Source organism: Chiloscyllium punctatum, chromosome X (genome assembly GCF_047496795.1).
Source record: "Chiloscyllium punctatum isolate Juve2018m chromosome X, sChiPun1.3, whole genome shotgun sequence".
NCBI lineage: Eukaryota > Metazoa > Chordata > Chondrichthyes > Orectolobiformes > Hemiscylliidae > Chiloscyllium > Chiloscyllium punctatum.
Genome location: NC_092791.1, coordinates 15,703,054 through 15,730,676, shown reverse-complemented (window position 1 = coordinate 15,730,676; position 27,623 = coordinate 15,703,054). Strand labels below are relative to the sequence as shown.

Sequence of the window (27,623 nt, the reverse complement as noted above, 5' to 3'; positions counted from 1 at the left end):
AGGAAACCGAAGCGCCCGGAGAAAACCCACGCAGACACGGGGAGAATGTGCAAACTCCACACAGTCAGTCGCCTGAGGTGGTTGTTGGTTGAATCGTTAAAAGTTAATTTTCAGGTGCAACAGGCAATCAGGAAGACAAATGGAACATTGTCTTTCATTGCCACAGGGACTGAATTTCAGAGCAAGGAGGTTCTGCTGCAATCGTACAAGGTATTGGTAAGGCCACACATGGGGTGTTGTGCTCAGTTCTGGTCTCTGGACTTGAGGAAGTATCTACTGGCTTTGGAGGTGGTGAAGAGGAGGTTCACTAGGTTGATTCCGGAGATGAGGGAAATACCCGATGAGGACAGGTTGAGCCGCCTGGGACTGTAATCACAACAGTTTAGAAAAATGAGAGGGGATCTTATAGAAACACATAAAATTATGAAAGGGATAGATAAGATAGAGGGAGGCAGGTTGTTTCCGCTGGTGGGTGAGACTAGGAGGAGGGGAAATGGCTTCAAGATTAGGGGGAGTAGATTTAGGACAGAGATGAGGAGGATCTGAATTTCCCACAGAGTAGTGAGCCGATGGAATTCTCTGCCCATGGAAGCAGTAGAGACAGCTTTATTAAATATATTCAACACACAGTCGGATGGATTTTTGTATGGTCGGGGAATTAACGTTTATGAGGATAATGCAGGTAGAAGGAACTGAGACGATGGCTATATCAGCCATGATCTTAAATTGGCAGAACAGGCTCGATGGGCCAAATGGCCTACTCCTGCTTCTATTACTATGAAACTATGAAACTACAATTGCCGAACATATAAGTGATCCTGCTCTCTCTCCACACTGTTTCAAAAGTCAATGATACAAGCCAAATATTCTGTCTGCTCTTTCATTAGTTCATCAAATAGGTACATTGAATATTTAAGTAGAAGATTTAAAGACATGAACGTCACATAAATTATGAAACAGGATTCTTTTTCCTTCCTGGTATCAGATAGTAAAAGACAATCAGAAAGTAAGTTTTCAATAAAAACAATCTTCAGATTGGGCAAGTGCCATAGCTTACAGTTTGCTTGAGGAACACAGGGAAATGGGAACAGGACTTGGCCATCCAGTTCATCAAGCCTGTCCTGCCAATTAGTACGATCCTTGCTGATCGAATAATTCAATCCCTTTTATGCTGACTATCCATGTAAACCCTTACAACATTCATAATCAACAAAAAAGTCTACCTGAAATATACTAATTTACTGAATACTGAGTGTCCTCAAACTGCCAGATTAGACAATTCCCAAAGATTCGTAGACATTGGTGGGATCATGGACAGTGAACAGGCTTGCCCAAGAGTACAACAGGATCTTGATCAACTGCGCCAGGGGGCTGAGGAATGGCAGATGCAATTGAATTTAGATAATTGCAAGGTGTTACATTTTGGTCAGACAAATCAGTGCAGGGCTTATGCAGTTAATGGTAGGGACCTTGGGTGGTGTTATTGTACAAAGAGATCAAAGGGTGCAGGTACATAGTTCCTTGAAAGTGGCATCACAGGTGGACAGGGAGGTGAAGAGAAGATGGTTGACATGCTTGCCTTCATCGGTCAGAGCATTGAGTACAGGAGTTGGGATGTACTGTTGCAGTTGAACAAGATATTGGCAAGTCCACATTTGGCGTATTGTGTGTAATTCTAGTCGCCTTGCTATGGGAAGGATGGTATTAAACTGGAAAGGATGCAATAAAGAATTACATGGATGTTAGCGTGACTTAAGGGTTTGAGGTATAAGAAGCGTCTGAATAGACTAGGACTTTTTCGTTTCCCTGGAGAGTCAGAAGCTGAGGGGCGAACATATAAATGCTTACAAAATCATGAAGGGCATAAGGTGAATAGCCAAGATCATTTTTCCCAGGGTTACTGAGTCCAATACTAGAGGGTATCAGTTTAAGAAGAGAGGGGAAAGATTTAAAATGGACCTGAGGAGCAACTTTTTCATGCACAGGGTGGTGCATGTATGAACAAGTTGCCAGAGGAAGTGGCAGAGGTTTTTACAATTACAACATTTAAAAGGCATCAGGATGTGTACGTGGATGGGAAAGGTTGAGAGGGAAATGGGCCACATTTGGCAAATGGGACTCGTTCAGTTTCGGAAACCTGGCCAGCATGGATGAGGTGGGCCTAACGGTCTGTTTCTGTGCTGTATAACTCCATGACTCTATGACTCTATTTAGGGTAAAAATATTTCTGTTCGTATCAGTACATACTAAACTGCAGCTCCCTGATTTTAAAATCTCATTCCTTCTGCTTCATCTTGGCTTTTCCCTATCTCCTGTCTGATCATTGGAAAGGGGAGCTAATCCTGGGTGGCTTGAATTATCTGGAAGAATATTCGAGCAAATCTAAATATCTAAACCTGGGTACAGGGGATAAATGGTTCACCCATCTCCAGGAGCGAATGAATATTCAATCACTGTGCTTAACCCTGTCAATCCAGGAATGGGTGATTTCATTGGAAAAGGATTGGATGAAGATTGCAATTTGTTTTCAATTATTATGGTCTCACCACAAGCCAACAAACCAGTTTCAGATTGTAGCATTTCTATCCATCCAGTTTGAACTAAGCACTACAAATGGCTGACCAATAATTTCCAGCTCCTTAACCCTTTATGTCTTTGTTACAGTTAATTTATTAGGAATTATAATCCTGTCCTGTGCGGGGTCAGAGTAAGGGAGAGAGTCACAGTGACACAAAGGAAGCCCATGATTTTACTTTTCACGATATCACGCAGCTTCATCCTCCTCTGGTCTCTGCATGTCATAGAATTCTTATATTATACCATTTTAGGAATTGATCCCCAAAGGGATTACAATGATTCCGAATACATCTTTAAACAAGTTGGATGGATGATGCGAGATTTAAGTTGCAACACAATAACATTTATTTATGGCGTGACTCAGTCAAAGTTCAGAGAGCAGATCAAGAGCGTGGTGAAATATCCAATTGAGTCTTTTTTTTTCATTTAGCAATAAAGAAAACAAGTGAGAATGGAACATGTTTCACTAAAGTTGCTTCTCAGGTGTCTAAACTCCAATGGCACGGTGGCTCAGTGATTAACACTGCTGCCTTACAGCACAAATGGTCCCGGGTTCAATTCCAGCCTCGGGCGACTATCTGTGTGGAGTTTGCACGTTCTCTCCGTGTCTGCGTGGGTTTCCTCCGGGTGCTCCGGTTTTCTCTCACAGTCCAAAGATGTGCAGGTTAGGTGAATTGGCCATGCTAAATTGCCCATAGTGCTAGGTGCATTAGTCAGAGGGAAATGGGTCTGGCTGGGTTACTCTTTGGAGGGTCGGTGTGGACTGGTTGGGCCTCTGTAGGGAACCAAATCTAATCTAGCACAGGCCCAAAGTCTCTTCATCCGACCTCTCCTCAACATGCAGTCCCTCCATACCTAGGATCAGCCAAGTAAATCTTCTCTGGACTGTCTCCAAAGCCAGTCTATCTTTCATAAGACATTAGAACTAGGAGCAGGAGTAGGTCATTCAGCCCTTCAAGGGTGCTCCGCCATTTAATACTATCATGGTTGAACGTATCTTGCCTCAACTCCACTTTCCGGCCCACTCCCCATGCTGAGTCTGTTGAAATCCTTCAAGATCTTCTACATTTGAATTAAGTCATAGCTTACTCCTCAAAACACCAGCATAGAGTATCCAAGACTGTCCAGTATTTTCTCATAAGACAAGAAACATCTATATATCTTGGTAGTGTGGAAGAGCAGAGGGATCTTGGTGTCCATGTACACAGATCTCTGAAAGTTGCCACCCAGGTAAATAGTGCAGTGAAGAAGGCATATGGCGTGCTGGCTTTTATTGGTAGAGGAATTGAGTTCCGGAGTCCTGAGGTCATGCTGCAGTTGTATAAGACTCTGGTGCGGCCGCATCTGGAATATTGTGTGCAGTTTTGGTCGCCATACTATAGGAAGGATGTGGAGGCACTGGAACGGGTGCAGAGGAAGTTTACCAGGATGTTGCCTGGTATGGTAGGAAGATCCTATGAGGAAAGGCTGAGGCACTTGGGGTTGTTTTCATTGGAGAAAAGAAGGTTTAGGGGTGACTTGATAGAGGTGTACAAGATGATTAGGGGGTTAGATAGGGTTGACAGTGAGAACCTTTTTCCACGTATGGAGTCAGCTATTACAAGGGGGCATAGCTTTAAATTAAGGGGGGGTAGATATAGGACTGATGTTAGGGGTAGGTTCTTCACTCAGCGAGTCGTAAGTTCATGGAATGCCCTGCCAGTAACAGTGGTGGACTCTCCCTCTTTATGGGTATTTAAGCGGGCATTGGATAGGTATATGGAGGATAGTGGGTTAGTGTAGGTTAGGTGGGCTTGGATCGGCGCAACATCGAGGGCCGAAGGGCCTGTACTGCGCTGTATTCTTCTATGTTCTATGTTCTATATGGTGGATAGCACCAATACCCTGGTACATTAAGCTGCCAATCCTGAATTGGACATCCCCTAAGCCACATTTCTGTAATAGCCTTGATATCCCAATCCCATGTTCCCAACCATGTCCTGAGCTCATCTGACTTACCTTACATGCCTCTTGCATTGAAATAAAGACAGTTCAATTCATACATCCTCAAATAGTGATTGCAGAATTGCACACAACACTTCATTTCCCTTATCATTGAGGCATAAACTCCTGTTTTTGAATGCCTTTTGGGATAAATGACAACATTTTATTCACTTGCCTTGTATTTTTCAATGTCGAGTGGTACTGCAGCAGTAATGATGTATATTATACAGATCCCATATGGAGAGGATTCAAAAGGCTGGAAAATGTCTTAACAACAATGCTTCCATTTACTTTAATTCTGTTGATCAGCACTCTGACAGTCAGACACATTTTAGTGGCCAGTGGGGCCCGTAAGAGACTGAGGGATCAGAGCAAGGGGCAAAATCATTGTGATCCAGAGATGGAGAGTAGAAGAAAGTCTATTATCTTACTCTTTTTGATATCCACTAGTTCACCCTTCTTATTTTCGTCCTTTAGATCCATTATTTGATTAATATTCTGAATACATATACATATTGCATATATGCTCCGAGATATAAACTGCTGCAAGAAAACACACTTATTTATGCAACAACACTGTCCAGGTTCTGAGAAAAGTTCACAAACGCGTTGATATTTCCTTTTAAGCAAACTATTCAATGTAAGCATCAATAAAACAAATGGTAATGCCACACCATGTGAAGGGGAATTGACAACAGTGATTGCTGGATGAATGGAGGAAAAGATTGTTTCTGTTGGAGGAAATCTATCTGATATTAGTGATGATGAAAAGGGTACTCAGAGAATTAATACAAGGATATCATTAAACAGCACATTTAAGTTACACCAAAGACTACTGCATCAAGAACAATGGATGAACATGAATAAACAGTGTCACGGAGAGTCCTCTGGAGCAAGAAAAGAGACAGAATTCTGACCCCTGTCCATCTGGGACTCGACATCCCGTACCCTCCCCCCTGACAGGGTGTTCCACAATCTGAGCTGCCTGACGGAAATCCTCCCAGTGACCTTGCGTACAGCACAGAGGTGTTACCTGTATCGATTGATGCTGCACATTCTCCACTGCTACACCTCTGCCCACTGCCCGGTCATGCCTTGGCGTGACGTTTTTCCCTCCTTGGGCTGAGATTACCATTGGAGGATAATCTACAAAGGCGTCCTCCCGTTTTACCCCGGGGATCTGGTGTGGAGAGTGTTGCCTACAGTCGGCTGAGGGAGTTCAGCGGGTGTCAGGCCACACACACGTTCTATGGCCTGGAGGAGACTATTTTCTATGTGTATGTCCAGTGTAACCTCTTATTCAGTTTTTAAAGGGAATGCTGTTAAAATGTTTACATTTCAGTCCCACCCTCCTGGTCTACTGATACCGGGTGTGGGGATGGGCGGCCAAGTCTACAGGCCTTCTCATGCCTCTGCTCCTGGGCCTGACCAAGACGGCCATTAACAGGTCTAGTCAGCAGCCGAGAGGGGTTTTTCGCTCCTGACTGTCCGCTCCTCTTTCACGGGTACATCTGCCCTTGGGTGTCCCTGGAGAGGAAGCATCTGCTCATCACCAGCATGGTCGAGGCCTTTCGAGACTGGTGGGCACTGCGGGAGCTGAACTGCATCATCAGCCTGGAAAATGATATTGCCATTTCGTTAGTTTCTGTTCCAATGATTCTTTTTTCATTTTGGACTTTCTGAAAGAAACAAGGGATTCATTTTAACATTTGTTGTCCCAGTCCAAAGTGAATTCGATGTGGATGGGCCAAGGGGATTTGATTTTTAGTTTACTCTGAGTTCTAATGAGTTGAGTGACTCTATTTTAACCCCTTGTTGCACCTACTCAAGATGTTTGGAGGGGACGTAGTGGGGGAAAAGTCGTATTTTATTTTCAGAGTCTTAGGAACTTTATTTTGAGTTCAAGAGAGCCGAATGATCTTTGAGCTCCAAAGAGTCAAGAATACTTCACTTTTCTGTTTACCAAAAGGAGAGTCAGTTTGCTCTGTATTTAACCCAGTGCTGTCCCGATCCCAGGAGTGTTTGATGGGGGCAATGTTGAGGGGAATTAACTTTTGACTTTTGAATTGCCCCTGCAATTTCCTGCCTTGAAATCTACCCCCACCCCCAACCCATACCCCACAGCAGCCTGGGATTCAATTCATCTGGGTCAGGGAATTTGTCTGTTTGGGAACTCGACAGACATTCCAATCCCTCCCTATTTCCTATGTCAAACTGTGCAAGTTTCTCACAGTCTCTTTTCTTGAATTCCATTACTGTATTCACCTTTTCCAGAATGAAGACTGAACGGAAGTATTCATTCAACACCTTCCAATATCCTGTGTCTTCACACACAAGTTGTCCCTTTGGTCCCCAATGGGGCCTAATCATTCCCTGGTTAGCCTAATTTTTTAAATGTATTTATAAAATATCTTAGGATCCTCCCGAATCTTGTTCACAGCTCATTTCTTATGCCTCCTTTTTGTGTTCTAATCACTTTTTTCAAATTCCCTCTTGCCTTCACTGTGTTCTCTGAAAGCCACATCTGAATTGCTCCCTTTAGACTTCCTGAAAGCCTTTCTTTTCTTCCTCATCCAGTCCTGAATTGTCCAAGACATCCAGGGTTCCCTGAACTTTCTGCTGCTCTATCTCCCGTAATCTCCCATCTCCTTTCTGAATGCCTGCACGACTACACGATAGACATATCTACAAGGAGCTCTTCCCAGTCAACATCGGCCATATTCTGCTTTATTTCAGTAAAGTCTGCCTTCCCCCAATCCAAAGCCATCTTTCTTCATGACCATAATAAATTTGAACAGTACTGTGTTGTGGCCACTATCGCTGAAATGATCCCCCACTGCCACATCGAACACTTGCACGGCTTTTTTCCCCAGAACCAGAACCGGCATTGCACAGTCCCTTGTTGGACCTTCTACATATTGATACTAAACAACTCCCCTGAATGCGTTTCAAGAAATCTGTCCCATGTAAACCCTTAACTTGATGAGTATCCCAATTTCTGTTGGGAATGTTGAAATCCCAATTACTCGATTATTATTATTGTTGTTATTATTATTAGTACACAAATCTGTGAACCATCTACATGTGTAATTCTCTATTTCCCACTGACACTTGTGACTCAATGACTCCCTGAGTCTAAAACCCTCCCTCTTGCATGAACTCTTGAGCCAAGCGTTCATCTGTCAAATTTTCCTATTTCAGTGGTGTCTAGTATGTGCATCGGTAATAATCCAGAGATTACAACCATTGAGGTCCTGCTTTTTAATCTCCTGCCTAGCTCTCTGAATTCTTGATGCAAGACGCCATTCCTCACTTTGCACATATCATTGGGACCAATATGCTGCCCGCCCTCTAAACCATCATCCACTCTTTTCAGGATGCCCTGCAGCCATTCAGTGATGGTCCCTGACCCTGGCACTAGGGAGGCAACACACCATCCTGGAGTCACATGTTTGGGTGCAGATATCTGCTCCCCTGACTAAATAATCCCCTATCACTAATCCTCTTTCTTTATTCCTACCCTTGTACAGTCAAGTCGCTTGTGGTGCCAGAAGCTTGGCTCTGACTGCATTCCTCCGAGGTACCAGCACCCACATTAGCTTCCAAAGTGGAATACTGGTTAGTGAGTGGGAACCCAGGGGACTCCTGCACTATCTGCCTGTTCTTTTTGGACTGTATGGTGGTCACTCATTCCCTTCTTCCCTCTAGACCCTTGAGCTGCAGTGTGACCACCTCTCTAAACATGCTGTCCAGCCTTGTGGATGTGCCACAGTGTCTCCAACTGCTGCTCAAGTTCCGAGACCCAGAGCTCCAGCTTGTGCAGCTGGAAACACCTCCTGCACATATGGTCATCTCGGACACTGACAGTGTCCAGGAATCCCCACATGTGACAAGCTGCACATTCCACTGACCTCTCTGAACATGTCTTAAACATTTACAAATTAACAGCTTTCTGCTCTGGATCTCTGTAAATTAAGTTCCCACAATTTTGAAGCTTCATGGGTTTGAACCTTATACAGTCTTTGTTTCATTCGGTACACTTAGCTTTATTAACTGCATTAATTCTTACCAGACAGCAGATTTCCTACTCCTCTATCACTAAGGTTATGAAATTATTAAGTTGGAAATCTTCATGGTTCAATCTTTAAGTCGGATTATCATTGTATGTTTTCCTCTTATTACAAACACTGGAGAACAGGTAGGAGTGACTGTCCTTGACATCAAGGAGACAGTTGGCAATTTGTAGGAAAAGAACCACCACAAATCTGGAGTCAATGTGAATCATGGGCAATCTCTCCTCTGTTCGGAGCCTGATGGAATACATTGGAATATGGCTGTAGTCATTTAGAGATGGGTAACTCAGCTCCAGGACATCTCTGCAGGATTTCCTCACTGTTGTGACCCAGACCCAACTAGTTTGCACTGCATCCACCACAATATCAAAGGAAGGGAAGTTCGCTGATTGCTTCACAATGTTCAGAAAAACCAATGAAGAAAAAGTTTCTTTCAATACATAAGAAACAAACGAGAGGCAAAAGTAGAAATTGGGCCGCTCCAAATTGATGCCGGACGATTAGTAATAGGAGATAAGGAAAGAGCTGAAGAACTTAATAAGTACTTTGTGTCAGTCTTCAGAGTGGAAGACAGTAATATCCCAATAATTGAGAGTCGGGGCAGAGTTGAGTATGGTAGCCATTACAAAAGAGAAAGTACGAGAAAAGTTAAAAGGTCTAAAACTTGAGGTGGCTGAGGAAATAGTGGAGGTGTTGGTTGTGATCTTTGAAAAATCACTGGAGTTAGGGAAAGTCCCAGATGATTGGAAAATCGCTGTTGTAACTCTCTTGTTCAAGAAAGGATCAAGACAAAAGATGGAAAATTATAGGCCCATTAGCCTAACCTGGGTTGTAGGTAAAATTCTAGAATCCATCATTAAGGATGAGGTTTCCAAATTCTTGGAAGTGCGGGTCGGATTAGAACAAGTCAGCATGGATTTAATAAGGGGAGATTGTGACTGACAAACCTGTTAGAATTCTTTGAAGAGGTAACAAGTAGGTTAGACCAGGGAAACACAGTGGATGTTATCTATCTAGACTTCGAAAGGCCTCTGATAAGGTGCCTCACAGGAGGCTGCTGAGTAAGGTGAGAGGGCCCATGGTGTTCGAGGTGAGCTACCGGCATGGATTGTGGATTGGCTGTCTGACAGAAGGCAGAGAGTTGGGATAAAAGGTTCTTTTTCGGAATGGCAGCTGGTGAAGTGGGGTCCCGCAGGGTTCAGTGTTGGGGCTGCAGCTGTTCACTTCATATGTTAATGATCTGAATGAAGGGACTGGGAGCATTCTGGCGAAGTTCGCCCATGATACGAAGTTAGGCTGACAGTACTGAGGAGGTGGGGAGGCTACAGAAAGTTTTAGAGAGTTTAGGAAAGTGGTCCAAAAAATGGTGATGAAATTCAATGTGAGCAAGAGTGAGATCTTGCACTTTGGAAAAAAAGAATACAGGCATGGACTATTTCTTAAACGGTGAGAAAATTCATAAAGCCAAAGTACAAATGGATCTAGGAGTGCTAGTCCAGGATTCTCTAAAGGTTGATTTGCAGGTTGAGTTTGATTAAGAATGCAAATGTAATGATGTCATTTATCTCAAGAGGGTTGGATTATAAAAGCTGCGATGTGCTTCTGAGATTTTATAAACCTCTGGTTAAGCCCCATTTGGAATACTGTGTCCAATTTTGGGCCCCACACCTCAGGAAGGACATGCTGGCACTGGAGCAGGTCAGCAGAGATTCACACGGATGATCCCTGGAATGGTAGGCCAAACGTATGATGAACGGCTGAGGATCCTGGGATTATATTCATTAGCATTTAGAAAGTTGAGGGGAGATCTAATAGAGATCTAATAGAAACATGGCTTAGAAAGGGTGGACGCTGGGAAGCTGTTTCGGTTAGGCAGGGAGACTAGGACCCGTGGGCACAGACTTAAAATTAGAGGGGGCCAATTTAGAACGGAAATGAGGGGACATTTCTTCAACCAGAGAGTGGTGGGCCTGTGGAATTCATTGCCACGGGGCTCAATGGAGGCCGGGACGTTAAATGTCTTCAAGGCAGAGATTGATAAATTCTTGATCTCATAAGGAATGGGGAGAGTGTGGGTAAGTGGAATTGAAACACCCATCAGCCATGAATAAATGGCAGAGTGGACTCGATGGTCTGAAAGAGCTTGCTTCCACATCTATATCTTATGGTCTCATGGTCTTATGATGCAAAATTGCACTGGGAATCAAGATAAACTCATCCACAAGTCATCACAAACATGAAATAATAACAGACTCTCAAAGTCTCACTGGTGTCCAGCTAAGACAAAGAAACCAGATCCCAGAATAACAGTGAAAATAAAGCAGCAAGAAAACACAAATTACATTTTGTATAGGATAATTAAAATGTTGATGTCCTCACCATCTCTGGAACATCATCCACTCACTGCACCCTCCCTATCTCTGCAATATCATGCACTCGCTGCAGCCCTCCCTGTCTCTGTAACATCATTCACACACTGCAGGCCTCCCTATCTCTGTAACATCATCCACTCACTGCAATCCTCCCTATCTCTGTAACATCATCCAATCACTTGCAGCCCTCCCTATCTCTGTAACATCATTCACTCACTGCAGCGCTCCTTTTTTAACCATAATGTGGAGGTTCCACCACTGAAGTATTGTTTGATCTCTATAACCCTCCCCAGATTCTGGGCTTTTTTATGTCTCTGTCACGTTCTTCTACTTTAGTGACATTCCCTTGCTCTTGAAAAGCACTGCAACTCTCCAGATCTCGGAAAACCTCTCCACACCTTCCAGCCCCAGAGGAATTGACCATTACAATCCACATGAGTTCCCACATTCTGTTCCTATGGTTGAAATGAAAGTGGCAGAAACGGATACCTGGAGTTATCAAGTGATGAGTTTGAACAGAGCCTCGAAGTTGCTTGCTCTTTCAACGTTTAATATAAGTAATTGACATGGATAGTATCCCAAATTATCAGCTCAGGGTATGGGATTTGAAGGATAATGGGTGAATGTGGGCATTGATTTCACTTTCCTCATCTAAGTCATTCATTGATATTGTAAATAATTGTTATGGATGGACAGTAAATGCTGGGCCCAGCCAGCAAGCCCCCCTCATGCCTGCCCTTGGTCCATATCTCTCCATTCACGTGCTTATCTGAATGTCCCTTAAACAGTCCTGTCATATCTGCCTCCACCAGCACACTTCACAGCGCGCTCCAGACTCCTCCCACTCCCTGTGTAAAACACCTATCCTTCACAACTCCTTTGAACTTTCCCCCTCTCACCTTAAATGCATTCCCCCTCATACCAGACATTTCAACTTTGGGAAAACCATTCTGACTGTCAACCCTATCTATGCATCTCATAATTTTATAGACTTCGATCAAGTCTCCCTTCAGCCACTGCTGCTCCAGTGATAACAACACAAATATTTCTAGCCTCTGCTGATGGCTCATACCAGCATCCTGGTAAACCTTGTCTGCACCCTCTCCAAAGCCTCCACATTTTTTCTGTAACGTGGCGAGCAGAATTGAATGCAATACTCTAACAGTGGCCAGACCAAAGTCTTATAAACATGCAACGTGATATTCTGACCCTTGTACTCAATACAAAGGCAAGCGTGCCATAACCTTGTTTGCCACCCTATTTACTTGTGTGGCCATTGTCAGGGAGCTATGGACCTGGACCCTAAGATCCCTCTGTACATCAAGGCTGTTCAGGCTCCTCCCATTAACTGTATATGTTTCCTTAACATTTGATCTCCGAAAGAGCAGCATCTCACAGTGACCTGGATTCAACTCCATCTGCCATTTCTCCACCCATATCTGCAACTGCTCTCTCTGCCACTGTATCCTTGACAACCTTCAACACTATGCATAAATTCATCAATCTTCACAATCACCTGATGAAGGAGTGTCACTCCGAAAGCTAGTGTGCTTTCAATTAAACCTGTTGGACTATAGCCTGGTGTTGTGTGATTTTTAACTTTGTACACCCCAGTCCAACACCAGCATCTCCAATTCATCAATCTTTGGATTGTCTGCAAACTTACAAATGTATTCATCTACATTTTCATCCAAGTCATTTATATATATCACAAACAGCAGAGGTTGCAGTCTGGATCCTGTGGAACATCACTAGCCATGGATCTCCACCCTGAAAAACATCCTTCCACCATTACCCTCTGTCTTCTATGGGCAAGCCAATTCTGAATCCACTCAGCCAGGTTACCGTGGATCCCATGCATCTTAAACTTCTGGATGAGCCTACCTTGAGGGACCTTATCAAAAGCCTTACTAATGATGTAAACTGCTCCACGCTCATTGATCACCTTTGTCACCTCCTCAAAAAATTCACTCCATATAGTAAGACATTACCTGCCCTACACAAAGTTATGCTGACTGTCCCTAATTATGCCATGCTATTCCAAATGCATGTAAATTCTATCCCTAAGAATTCTCTCCAATTGCTTCCCAAATTCTCTCCAATAACTTCCCTTATCTATACTCCTATGACTTTATGAACCTCTCTATATTCTCATAAATATGTAAAGTATAAATTCCCCGGTGGGTTTGTCAGGCATTATTTCTGCAGTCAAGATTTCTGCTGTAAAAGGAGATGACACCAACCTGATGGGCCAAAGGGTCTCTTCTGTGCTGAATGAGTCGACAATTCTTGAGACTCAATTTGATCCTCAACAACAGCTGAGTCTTTTACTTAACATCCAGCTGCAAACTGCCTGAAATATACAGCACAACCATTCCCTGTGACACAGGGCATGGCAGGGCCAAATGATGACCTGGTGGTATTGTCATTAAGCCTGAAATCCAGTTAATGCTCTGGGACATGGGTTCAAATCCTGCTCTGGCAAATGGTGGAGCATGAGCTCAATAGAAAATCTGGAATTATGAATCAAATCTTGATCATGAAGCATTTTCTTACTGTTTGGGGTAATCTGGTTTGTTAAAGTAATTTGGGGAAGGAAACAGCCATCCTTACCTGATCTGGCCGACATGTGACTCCAGACCCACAGCCAGAAAGTGTTTATCTCAAAATTGACAGCAAACAGATTGACTTGCTGTATGAAAATGAAGCCACTTATGATCACTATGAAAAAGAATATCAAATGGAGAAACCCTAATCTTTGCAGACAGTTGTGGTCCAAATCCAGACAGAATCAAGTGACGGTTAAAGACATGAATCTTTACTTTTTTCAGATATTCACCTGTGGGACGTGGGGGTTGCTGGCTGGGCCCAGCACTTACTGTCCATCCATAGTTTTGCACCTGAGAAGGTGATGGTGAGCAGCCTTCCTGAACTGCTGTAGTCCATGTGCTGTATGTTGACACACAATTTCTCCAGGAATTTAACTCAATGACAGTGAAGGAACGGCGATAGATTTCCAAGTCAGGATTGTGAGTGGCTTGGACGGGAACTTGCGGAGGGTAGTGTTCTCATGAATCTGCTGTCCTTATCCTTCTAGATGGAAGTGGTGATGGGTTTGGAAGGTGCTGTCTGAGGAGTCTTGGTGAATTTCTGCAGTGCGTCTTGTAAGTGGTACACACTGCTGCTACTGAGCGTCAATTGTGGAGAGTGTGGATGCTTGTGGTTGTGGTGCCAATCAAACGGGCTGCATTGTCCTGGATGGTGTCAAGCTTCTTGGAGCTTTTGTTGGAGCTGCATTCATCCAGGCAAGAGAATTTCAAGCTATTAGAGAGCACCTTGGTGAATTTCTGCAGTACATGTTGCAGATGGTACATACTAATGTCGGTGGTGGAGAGAGTGCATGCTCATGGTGCCAATCAAGAGAGCTGTTTTGTCCTGGATGGTGTCAAGCATCTTGAGTGTTTTTTGGGGGGAAGCTGCACCTATCCAAGCAAATGAATTGCAAGCTCTTGGAGAGAAATTCAAATTTAGGAACATCAATCTCTCAATCTTGCTGTTAATACTACAGGGTGTTAGTACTATGGCTTTAAGAGGTCCAATTTGCCCTTTATTTTAAGAAAAGAGGTTAAGGCAGAGGTGCAGAGTGGAATGCCCCAAGCCAATAAAGTAAACGGTTTGTGAGGTTCTCATGTTTTTTAAAGTAGGAACAATAGAAGCAGCCTGAAGGGTCAAGCTCCCACAGAACAAGGATTTTCATTTAACTTTCAGGAACTGTTGGGGTTTGCAAGCTGCTACACAAGTTTTCTCTTGATGTTCTTTTCTCCTGGGCTGAAGAATTGCATGTGAGACAATCTATTTCACTGAATGTGCCGTTGCCAAGGGTGTGGTTATGGCATTTTACTATACTGGAACAGTTGTTGTTGAGGAGTTACATAATGTATTATACTGTTCAGTTTTGCAACAGAGTAAAGGTATCCCAATTCCTTTTTTTTATTGCATTTAACTGTAGTGTAGGAAGAAAGTGTGTTTTGCTTCAAACCTGGTAGTCTGACCAATCGAATTGCACTTGGAACACAACGCCTTACGTTTACCTTTGAAAATAAGAAAAAGTTGGTTAACAGAGAATGAGATTTATTTCTGCATCATTTTCACAGAAACATATGGAGCTGACTGCAACCATTTCAGAACTCAAAGTGGCATCTGTCCTAGAACAACTTTGTGGAGTCAGCCGGAGGTATTGATGGCTCAGAGTGAAAGGAAGTCTATGAGGATAATAGACAGCAGTGGGTGGGGGGCGACTGTTTATTGCATAACACCCACATGTACGTCCGGCAGCTGGGGCCTCCAAGGGACCTCAGTCAGCATGAACATGATACTGCAGCTTGAATGGCTAGAAATGGTACAGAGAAAGGTGTGGAAAAGAAGGTCTGAGGAGGTAATTTTGTATACAGTGTCACCGATATCTTTCTGAACAGGAGAGGCATGAGGGTGAGAAGGTGGGGCCTTCATTTCAAAAATAACAAATGAATGGAAATGCTAACACAGCCAGTGCAGGAATGGAGCCCACATTGCTGGTATCAATCTGTGTTACAAACCAGCCATCCAGCCAGTCGAGCTAACCAAGCTCCTGCACCAGCAGCAGCATTTCAGTCCCTCCATTCCCTGGAATCAGTGAGTGAAACACCTCTGGACTGCCTTCAATGCCAGTTTTTCTTTCCTGAGAAAAGAACCAGAGGTTGGTCAGCACCAGTTCTGTTGAGTTGCGAAAGGCACAGTGCAAGCTCATCTTCTTCTTGTCTGCAGATAACAGAGCCTTGTGTCTGGCACCGTGTAACACTGTGTACACAACAGCCTGGCACACAACATGCGAGCCTGATTGGTTCATTCCTTATGGAAATTAGGACCAACCTGCCAGGTTTACAGTTTAAATAAGGCCTGGCTGTGAGCTGACATTAATTGGCTCATTCTCAATGGCATCTTTGAATGAAGGAGTTGTTTTTGCTATTTTCCAAACAAAATGAACCCTTCATGAATTTAGTGAATTTTGGAAAATTAAAACAAATACATCAACTGTCTGACAAGCTATTTCTTTTCAGACCCGAGGATGAAATCTATCGGATGTGGGTAATTGTCAACTCACAATTCCAACAATTTACTCAGCAATATTTACCCAGTAATTATAATTTTCTTGAGTTCCTTCCTCCCTAACAACTGCTGATTTTTAGTTATTTCCGGGACGAGACTTGCAATCTCCCTTGCAAAAAAAAATGCAAAATATCTGCTTAATTCATCAGCCTTCTCTTTATCACCTTTTTATGAACTCCCCAGACTCATTTTCTGTCGGACCAACAATTACTCTGTTAACTCCTTCCTTTTTGAAATGTCTGGAGAATCTTTACCTCCCTTTTTTCATGTCTTTGGCTAACTTTTCCTTGTACTCTTATGTTTTCCAGCATATTAATCTTTGGGTAATTCTCTCCTTTTTTATATCATCTTTCCAATTTTCTGACATGCCATCTATCTCAGCACAATGATATGTCTTTCCTTTGAGTTTAAAAATATCTTTAACTTCTTTAGTTGACCACAGGTGGCAAGTGCTCGGCTTCAGTTGGATGTTCTGTATCCATTGGGTAGAGTCGTGACTGCAAGCAGAGTGTGATCTAATTGCATGTCTGTTCTCAGTTGCAGGGTCTGTATGAGTTGGAGAGGGTGTTTCAGTTGTGTATTGTACTGTGCATTATCTCAGATTATACTGAGCATGCTCAGTGGTTAGCACTGCTGCCTCACAGCACCAGGGACCGGGTTTCATTTGCACCCTCAGGCAACTATCGGTATGCAGTTTTCATGATCCCCCCGTCTGCATGGGCTTTCACTGGGTGTTCTAGTTTCCTCACACGTACAGGTTAGGGTGGCTGGGACACGCTAAACTACCCCGAGTGTTCAGGTGCGTGTCAGTTAGATGCAGTAGCAATAGGAAATGTAGGGTAACAGGGAAAAGGATGGATCTATATGGAGCATCTTCGATAGGGCAGTGAACTTGTTGGGCCAAATGGCCTGTTTCCCCATTGTATGGATTCTATTGAATATGAGCTCCCTGATTGGAACTGTAAATCTGTTCCAATCAGGGAGACCTGGCTGACATAAAAGGATGAAAGTCAGGAATGTTTTCCCCTTCACCCCGCTTCCACCCCCCCCCCCCCCCACCCCAAGTGACTAGTAGTGCAATTGTCAATGTCTGTGCACTTGTTAACAAAGGATGATTGGTGATGGGATGCCGGTCTCTGAAGAGTTATTTCAGTTTGGAGGGTATACATCAATTTGAGGGTCTATCTCTGTGCAAGGTTCATTATTAGTGGGCAAGTCTGCATCATTTCGAGACTCTGCGTTCTTGAAACAGCTCAATCAGTTGCACAAGTGTGTATGGGTTGAATACTTAATATCATTTGCAATGTCTGTGTCAGTTGTGGAGTCGCTGCCAGTTGTGGGTTGTGTATCAGACGTGGGGTCAACATTTCTTGTGTATGAGGTCGAGAGAGCGGGGTGGGGGGGCAGGTAATGTAATGTGTGGAGAGCAACATTTCTGGCAAAATACTGCCTCTACTTTCTTCTTGCATAATTCCTGCAATCTGACTTGTGCAATTTGGTCTCAATGTTGAATGCATTCTATTTGCAAAGGGAATTAACTCATTGGTGTAATCTGTTCAAATGAGCAAAAAAAGACTAACTGACGTTGCAATCTCAGTATTCCCCAGGTGACCCACAGGATAGACATTAAAGGCTTAGGAAGTGTATTACCTCAGTGTGGACTCAGAGTATTAACTCAGTGAGTGTCTGCAGCACTGGTCAGTACACAGTGGAAATGTATCAGCCGATTGAGCATGTCCAGAAACTTTATTACACGGTTCTTGCTGTTATTGGTGTCCCTGGTGAGTAACTCAAAGCATTGAGGCTGGAGAAATCTGTGTGTGAGATGCTTTCTGCTTTCACTTTGTGACTGAGAATATAAGATATGGGTCTGACGCTCACCAAACTCCTGACAGAAAATGACTGACACAATTGCATTGACGGAAAAGTCCTAAAATGACTATGCAGTTTGATCCTAATGCTTTAACTGTGAACAATCCTCTGTCTGGACGTGAGGAAGGTGTGTATGGGAGCCAAAGTTTTAATCCACATTATGATAAATTAATGGAAGAATGTGTCAGTGCAGAATTGTACTGGATGCAGGTCATTCACTCTAATGAATTAAGCTGGCTCAACTTTGACATCAAGTTTTGTTTTCATGCTAAAATCAATTCACTTGGTCTACCATTGTATTTTATCAGCACTATATACAGTATTAAGCATAGCTTTGCTACCGAGATTACAGATGAATTTACAAACTAGATTCAAGAGAAAGTTTGTACCCTTCAAATCAGCTCCCCCCATTGACTACCATCATGCCTGATCTGATTGTCACCTTAAATCCACCAATCCCTGACAATCCTTGACTTCTGTTCCAGCCAAAAATTCATGCCCCTCTACTCTAAACAATACTCGAAGACTCTGCCTCCACAGACTTTTCAGGATGAGAGTACCAACCACTGACAGCCATCTTTGATTTAAAAAATCCGCCTCATCTGTCCTTAAAATGAGCCACCCATTATTTTTGAAACATTTCCCTCTACTTCGAGATTGTCCCACCAATGAGAATGTTCTCTTGATAGCCAACCTGTCATGACGCGACAAGTTCTTGTGTGTTTGAAGCGAGTCGCTTCTTAGATTTCTAAACGCCAGCAGATGCAAACCTAACCTTCTCAAACACATATATCACAGGACAACCTGCCCATTCTAGCTTTTAGTACATATGAAACTGCTTCTAACACAGTTATGTCCATCTATAGATGTGGTGACCAATATCATACATCGTCATCCCACCGTATTTACCGAAGCAGAACGTTCTTATTTTTGTAAAAACATTTCCTGTGCAATTAGCAATGTAGGTCCCTCTCTTCATCCATATCATTACATGAGCTGCAAAATGTTGTGGCCCCATTACTTATCAGAGTGACTTATTACTCAGTACATCTTGCTAACCAGAAAGTGTCTCATCATCCTTAATTTCTGCTCTGGGTAAGCCATACAAACCTGTCAAATAGCATGAACTTGCACCATGAACTTGCATTTTGAAATATCAATTGCTATATATCTTTTGAAAAATCTTATATTTTGCAGTCCTGTTCCTGTCCTTTCACTGTTCTATTGACTGTTCTTTCTGTTTGGATTTGACTGCCAATGTTGAAAATGTCTTTCTGCATAAACATTTAACATTGCTTCTGCAAATTCCACTTTTGGAATACTGCGTACGATTCTGGTCACTCTTCTACAGGAAGGATGTTAACAGAACATAGGACAGTACAGCATAGGGGTAGGCCCTTTGGCCCATGTTGTTGTGCTGAACATGACACTAAATTAAACTAATCTCTTCTGCCTGCCCTTGGTCCATTTCCCTCCAGGCCATCCATGTTGATGTGGTTATCCAGAAACCCCTTAAACACCCCGATTGCGTCTGCCTCCACCACCAGCCCTAGCAGCACGGTCCAAACACTTACCACTCTATATAAATAACTTGCCCCTCACGTCTCCTTTGAACTTTTGCCTTCTCATCTTAAATGCTTACCATCTGGTAATAGACATTTCAACTCTGGGAAAAAAGATTATGACTGTTAACCCTAGCTACGCATTTCGTGATTTTATAAACTTCTATCAAGTCTCCCTTAAGTCTCCGCTGCTCCAAAGAAAACAACTGGAGTTTTTCTAGCCTCTCCTAACAGCTCATACCCTCTAATCCAGGCAGTGTCCTGGTAAACCTCTTCTGCATCTTCTCTAAAGCCTCCACATCCTTTCTCCATCCTGACTCCTGTACTCAATGCGCCAAACAATAAAAGCAAATGTGCCATACAGCTTTTTTTCAACCACTCTACATACTTGTGTGGCCAATTTCAGGGATCTATGGATTTGAACCCCAAGTTCCTCTGTACATCAGTACTGTTCAGGGTCCTGTCATTAAACCTGTTGTTTTACTTGAAAGTGTGCAGAAAACATTTACAAGGATGTTGCCTGGTGTGGAGTGTTTGAGTTATAGCAAGCAGCTGCACAGGCTGGGATTTTCTTTGCCTGGAATGTTCAGAGGCTGAGGGATGACCTTATAGAGGTTTATAAAATCATGAGGGGTATGGATACAGTGAATAGCAAAGGTCTTTTTCCCACAGTGGGAAAGTCAAAAACTAGAGGACAAAGGATTAAGGTGACAGGGCAAAGACTTAAAAATGACCTGTGGGTTAATTTGTTCATGCAGATGGTGGTGCATGTATGGAATAAGATGCCAGGGAAGTAACAGAGGCTGGTACAATTGCAACGTTTAAAAAGCATCTGGGTGTATATATGAACAGGAAGCATTCAGAGGGCTGAGCCAAATGTTGGCAAGTGGGACTAGGTCAGATTGTGTTGTCTGGTCAGCACAGATGAGTTGCACCGAAGGGTCAGTTTCCATTTTGCATGAATCTATGACTGTAAGTGGTGAAATACAAATCTGTATCATCAACAATTTCTGATAATTCATGAGTACTTCAGTAAGGTCAATCTAATTTTATTTTGCTTGTTAAAATATGGCACTGACCATTTGTTATTACATTCTGTGTTTCTAGATTCTGTTTTCCTCATGTCAGTTGTGATTCCATAGAATCAGAGAGGTCAATGTGATTCCATAGAATCAATACAGTCAGTAGCTATCCAACCTGCATCCCACATAATGCAACATTCTAGCTGCTGCCTCCTTAACTTTGCAGATTACCACTCTTCAGATGAAGTCCCAGTGCCTTCGGAAACTGCTTGGGTTGCTCCACCTCAATCACCAAACGTGGCATTGGGTTCCAGATCCCCAGCACCTTCTGGATGAACCAAAGAGCTGTGGATGTTGAAAAACTGAAACAAAAGCAGACAACGTCGGTGAAACTCAGCAGCTCTGGCAATATCTGTGGAGAGAGAAACAAAGTTGACTTCTTGAGTCTAGTGACCCTTCTTCAGAACTGATAGTAGCTAGAAATAGGTAGTACATATGTTAATGAAAGGGGAATGGGGTGGGGAAGGAGTGAGTGGTTAGGCAGAGAGCGAGCCCAGAGAGTGAGAACAGCAGTTAGTCAGACAAAGGGATGGCTGATAGTGAGCCAGGAAGGATAAAGGCAGGCAGTGAGGAGAATGAGTCAGTGAGAATGGTGTGGCTATGCTGAGAACAGCCCATGTAATCACAGGGCTTGGGGTGCAGGGGCTGGGGTAAAGGCCATGGAAGGAGGTTGTCAGGATCAAAGATGGTGAAACTTGATGTTGAGTCCTGCAGGCTAAGTTGAAAATGAGATGCTGAGAAGAAAGATTTTAATGGAATGCCATCGGATAGACAAGCAGAACCACCTTCAGGATGGAAGTGCTTTTCCTAACATGCCCTTGATCTATAGTACCAATCACTAGAAATCTGTGCCCTCTGCTCAGGGAAGGTGGGCTTCCAGGTCCAATCAAACAAATGCCATCTTCATTCGCTTATTATCCTGTTTAGTTGGCTCATCAATGGTCCTTCAAATTTCTTCTATCTTCCGCTTTAAACATAGGTCAAACATTGCCTGCTCTTTAGTCCTCTGATGATGTTCTGCACAGGTAATTATAGGCCAGTTAGCTTAACATCTGTAGTCAGGAAAATGCTGGAGGCTATCATGAAAGAAGAAATAGTGAGACATTTGGATGGAAAGGGTTCCATTAGGCAGACATAGCATGGATTCAGGAAGAGAAGGTCGTGTTTGACAAACTTATTAGAGCTCTTTGAGGATGTAACAAGCGTGGTGGATGGAGGGGAACAGGTGGATGTTGCATACTTGGATTTCCAGAAGGCATTCGACAAGATGCCACATAAAAGATTCATCCATAAGATAAGAATGCATGGAGTTGTGGAAAATGTACTATCATGGATAGAGGATTGGTTAACCAATAGAAAGCAGAGACTTAGGATAAATGTGTGTTTCTCTGGTTGGAGATCATTAGTGAGCAGGATCGGTGTTGGATACGCAAATGTTCATGATTTATATAAATGATCTGGAAGAGGACACCAAATGTAACATATCCAAATTTGCTGATGACACTAAATTGAGTGGAAAGGCAAACTTTGAAGAGCATGTGAAGGGTGTGCAGAGAGGTTTAGATTGGTTAAGTGAGTGGGCAAGGGGCTGGCAGATGGAGAATAATGTTGGTAATTGTGCAGTTATCCACTTTGGAAGGAAAAATATTAGGTCAGTGCCCTATTTAAATGATGAAAGATTGCAGCATGCTGTTGTGCAGAGAGACTTAGGAGTGCATGTACATGAATCCCTAGAAGTTGATTTTCAGACGGAACAGGTAATCAAGAAGACAAATGGAATATTAACTTTCACTGCCAGAGGAATTGAATTTTAGAGCAAGGAGGTTCTACTGCAATTGTACAACGTATTGGTGAGGCCACACATGGAGTGTTGCACTCAGTTCTGGTCTCTGTACTTGAGGAAGGATCTACTGGCTTTGGAGGCTGTGCAGAGTAGATTCACCAGGTTAATTCCAGAGATGAGGGGGTTACCCTATTAGGAGTGGTTGAGCCACCTGGGACTTACTCACTACAATTTAGAAAAAATGAGAGGGGATCTGATAGAAACATACAAAATTATGAAAGGGCTAGATAAGATAGAGGGAGGCAGGTTGTTCCTGCTGTTGTGTAAGACTAAGACTAGGGAACATGGCCTCAAGATTAGGGGGAGTAGATTCAGGACAGAGATGAGGAGGAACTGTTTTTCCCACAGAATAGTGAATCGATGGAATTCTCTGCCCAAGGAAGCAGTAGAGGCAGGTTCATTAATATATTCAACACACAATTGGATGGTTTTTTGCACGGTAGGGAAATTAAGGGTTATGGGGATAATATTGAGACAATGGATAGATCAGCCATGATCTTAATGAATGGCAGAGCAGGCTCGATGGGCCAAATGGCCTACTCCTGCTTCTATTACTATGAAACTATGAAACTATGATTCCTGAACATATAAGTGACCCTGCTCTCTCTCCACACTGTTTAAAAATTACAGGTAGCCCCCCACTATCTGAAAATAAATCATTCCCAGGAAACATTTTGTAAGCCAAAAATGGCACAAAGTGAAGGTGCATGATTTATATGGGAAAAAGTTTTGCCGTTTTTCATAGAAGAGAAAATCTTTTTCAGATTTGTGAAAACAGGTGTGAATGTAGGTCTTTCATAAAAGTAAAATTATGTAAAGTGAACGTTTGAAAAGCAGGGGATACATGTGTACAAACCGGATATTTTCTCTGCTTTTTGAATAGTTCACCAAATAGCGACATTGAATATTCCAGTAGAAGGTTTAAAGGCATGACTATTACAAAAACTATGAAACAGGATTCTCGGGCCATAGCTAACAATTTGCTTGAGGAAGACAGGGACATGGGAACAGGAATTGGCCATTCAGTCCACCAAGCATGCCCTGCCAGTTAGTTCAATCCTTGCTGATCGAATAATTCAATCTCTTTTATACTGACTATCCATGCAAACCTCACACCATTCACAATCAACAAAAATGTCTGCCTGAATTATACTGAAGACTGTGCTTCCTCAAACTGACAGATTAGACAATTCCCAAAGATTCAGAGGCATTGGTGGGATTGTGACCAGTGAAGAGGCTTGTCCAAGTGTACAGCGGGATCTTGATCAAATAGACTAGTGGGCAAAGGAATGGCAGATGCAGTTTAATTTAGATTATTACAAGATTTTGCATTTTACTAAGACAACCCAATGCAGGGTTCATGCAGTTAATGGTAGGACCCTTGGGCAGTGTTGTTGAACAGAGAGATCAAAGGTTGCAGGTACATAGTTCCTTGAAAGTAGCATCACGGGTAGATAGGGAGGTGAACAGAAGGAGGTTGGCATGCTTGCTTTCGTCAGTCAGAGCATTGAGTACAGGAGTTGGGATGTCATGCTGCAGTTGAACAAGACATTGGCAAGTCCATATTTCGAGTATTGTGTATAATTCTGGTCGCCCTGTTATGGGAAGGATGGTATTAAACTGGAAAAGGGGTAATAAAGATTGACATGGATGTTAGTGAGACTTAAGGTTTTGAGTTATAAAAGGCGATTGGATAGTCTGGGACTTTTTCTTTTCCCTGCAGATTCGAAGGATGAGGGGTGAACATCTAGACATTTACAAAATCCATGAAGGGCACAGATGTGGTAAATAGCCAAGATCATTTTTTCCAGGTGATGGAGTCCAAACCTAGAGGGCATAGGTTTAAGATGAGAGGGGAAAGATTTAAAAGGGACCTGAGGGGCAACTTTTCCATGCACAGGGTGGTGCATGTATGGAACGAGCTGCCAGAGGAAGTGGCAGAGGTGGGTACAATTACAACATTTAAAAGGCATCAGGATGGGTACATGGATGAGAAAGGTTTAGAGGGAAATGGGCCACATGCAGGCAAATGGGACTAGTTCAGTTTCAGAAACCTGGCCTGCATGGACGAGGTAGGCTTAATGGTCTGTTTCCGTGCTGTATAACTCCATGATTCTATGACTCTATCTGAATAAAAACATTTCTGCTTAGCTAAGTCAGTCCTAAATTGTAGCCCCCAATTTTAAAATTGCATTCCTGCTGCTTCATCTGGGCTTTTCTCCATCTCCTGTCTGATCATTGGATAGAGGAGCTGATCCTGGGTGGCTTGAATTATCTGGAAGGATATACAGTCTAAACCTGGGGTATGGAAAATAAATGGTTCACCTGTATCTGGGAGTGAATGAATACTCAATCACTGTGCTTAACCCTGTCAATCCAGGAATGGGTGATTTCATTGGAAAAGGATTGGATGAAGATTGCAATTTGTTTTCAATTATTATGGTCTCACCACAAGCCAACAAACAAGTTTCAGATTGTAGCATTTCTATCCATCCAGTTTGAACTAAGCACTAAGAATGACTGACCAGTAACTTCCAGCTCCTTAACCCTTTTCTCTTTGTTGCAGTTAACTTACTAGGAATTCTAATCCTGTCCTGTGGAAAGTGTGGTCTCTCTTCATGTACTACTCAATACCTTGTGGCCATGGCAACTGCAGATCTCCTGGTCATCATCACCTCCGTCATCTTGTGGCGAATCAGTTATTATTATTTCCCAGGATCATTCCTGGACATCACCCCTTTGTGTAGTATTAACTCTGTCCTGGTGTCTGCAGCAACAGATTGCTCTGTTTGGTTCACTGTCACATTTTCATTTGATCGATTTGTGGCAATTTGTTGCCAGAAGCTGAAATTAAAATACTGCACTGGGAAAAATGCAGCCATGGTTCTAGCAGCAACATCCATCCTGTTCTGCTTTAAAAATGTCCCCTGGTACTTTACATATGAAAGTCTGGTGATAATCGACAATGTGCCATGGTTCTGTGCTGCAAAGGCCAGCTATTATAGTGATCCTGGATGGGTTGGTTTTGATTGGTTGGTTACAGTTTTAACCCCTTTCCTCCCATTTGCTTTAATTATGTTGCTCAACGCTCTGACAGTCAGACACATTCTGGTGGCCAGTCGAATCCGTAAGAGACTGCGGGGTCAGAGCAAGGGAGAGAGTCACAGTGACCCAGAGATGGAGAGCCGAAGGAAATCCATGATTTTACTTTTCACGATATCAGGCAGCTTCATCCTCCTCTGGTCTGTGCATGTCATAGAATTCTTATATTATACCATTTTAGGAATTGATCCCCAGAGGGATTACAATGATTCTGAATATGTCTTTAAACAAGTTGGATGGATGATGCGAGATTTAAGTTGCTGCACAAACACATTTATCTATGGGGTGACTCAGTCAAAGTTCAGAGAGCAGGTCAAGAGTGTTGTGAAATATCCAGTTGTGTTAATTTTTCATTTTATCAATAAAAAAAACAGGTGAGAATGGAACATGTTTAAATAAGGTTGCCTCTCATTTTTCTAAGCTCCAATAAATACTGGCCCAAAGTCTCCTCATCTGACCTCTCCTCATCACGCAGTCCTTCCATACCTGGGATCAGCCAAGTGAACCTTCTCTGGACTGTCTCCAAAGCCAGTCTATCTTCCATTAGAACATTAGAACTAGGAGCAGGAGTAGGCCATTCAGCCCATCGAGTGTGCTCCACCATATACGAGAAGCATAAACAGGCTAAACATCAAAGGCATTTTTACTGGCCTGGACTACACAAAGATGTTGTTGAATTTTGCCAGATGTGTCATACATGTCAGCTAATCAGAAAACCATAGTCAGTAATAAAACCTGCACCTTTAATGTCTATTCCAACATTTGAGGAACCTTTCATAAGTCTTGATTGATTGCATAGGTCCCCTACCTCAAACAAAAAGTGGGAATAAGTATTTATTAACAATAATGGATTTGTCAAATCGATTTCCAGAGGCAATCGCATTGCGCAACATCATAGCAAAATGGATTGCAGAAGAATTATGTAAATTTGTTACTTGACACAGACTACCAATAGAAATCCAGTCAGATCAATGATCAAACTTTGCATTCAAACTATTCAAGAAGGTTATGGATAACGTGGAAATAAAGCAATTCAAATCTACTGCGTACCATCTGGAATTGCAGACACCACTAGAGAGATGGCATCAAACACTAAAGACCATGTTGAGGCCATGTTTTGGGTGGCATGGTGGCACAGTGGTTAGCACTGCTGCCTCACAGTGCCAGAAACCCAGGTTCAATTCCCACCTCAGGCAACTGTCTGTGTGGAGTTTGCACATTCTCCCCGTGTCTGCGTGGGTTTCCTCCCACAGTCCAAAATAAATGTGCAGGTTAGGTGAATTGGCTATGCTAAATTATCCGTAGTGTTAGGTGTAGGGGAATGGGAGGGTTGGTGTGGACTTGTTGGGCCGAAGGGCCTGTTTCCACACTGTAAGTAATCCAATCTTATGGTCAGGATTATCCAAATGATTGGGCTAAGGGAGTTCTGTTTGTACTTTTTATGATCAGAGATGCACCAAATGAATCGACCAAATTCAGTCCATTCGAATTAATGTTTGGGCATGAAGTAAGAGGACCATTAAAATTGATTAAGCAAATATTAGTAAGTTAGAATTCAGAGACCACCCATTTGGACAATGCGTCAAATTTTAGAGAACAATTAAATAAAACAGGAAGTGGATAAGAAATCACAAATTCTCAATTTTGCAATTGGGGATAAGGTATTGGTGTTATTTCCAGTGACAGGTGAGCCTTTAAAAGCAAGGTTTAGGGGATCTTATCAAATCAAGAGGAAATTGAAGGAGGTGAATTATTTGATAAGGACTCCAGACAGGAAGAAATCTCACAGAGTGTATCATGTGAATATGCTCAAAATGTATTTTGACAGGGAAGGAAAGCAAGAGGAGAATCTGTTACTGGTTACAACACGGCGGGAAGAACCATGTTCAGAGGATTCTGAATTGGACATTCATCAAATTAAATTGAACAATGAGGAAGTTGTCAAAAAGTGGGATAAACTATTGACTTACCTTCCACAAGAAAATCGAAATGACCTGAAAGAGTTATTACTA

At 42.8% G+C, this 27,623-nt stretch overlaps 1 protein-coding gene across 1 annotated transcript; it reads left to right on the top strand.

The window, feature by feature from the left end:
* The first annotated feature begins 17,864 nt into the window (after window positions 1-17,864).
* On the top strand, window positions 17,865-25,989 carry LOC140471147 (probable G-protein coupled receptor 139). Its single transcript, XM_072567026.1, has 2 exons — window positions 17,865-17,931; window positions 25,076-25,989. Exons 1-2 carry the CDS (start codon window positions 17,865-17,867, stop codon window positions 25,987-25,989), a joined length of 981 nt encoding a protein of 326 aa, XP_072423127.1.
* Window positions 25,990-27,623: the final 1,634 nt, after the last annotated feature.

Excerpts from the sequence above, each read along its gene's own strand:
- LOC140471147 (XM_072567026.1), top strand. The coding sequence starts at position 17,865 with ATGTATCAGCCGATTGAGCATGTCCAGAAACTTTATTACACGGTTCTT. Across the intron at positions 17,932-25,075 it reads TGCTGTTATTGGTGTCCCTG|TTAACTTACTAGGAATTCTA; the intron begins GTGAGTAACTCA and ends TCTTTGTTGCAG.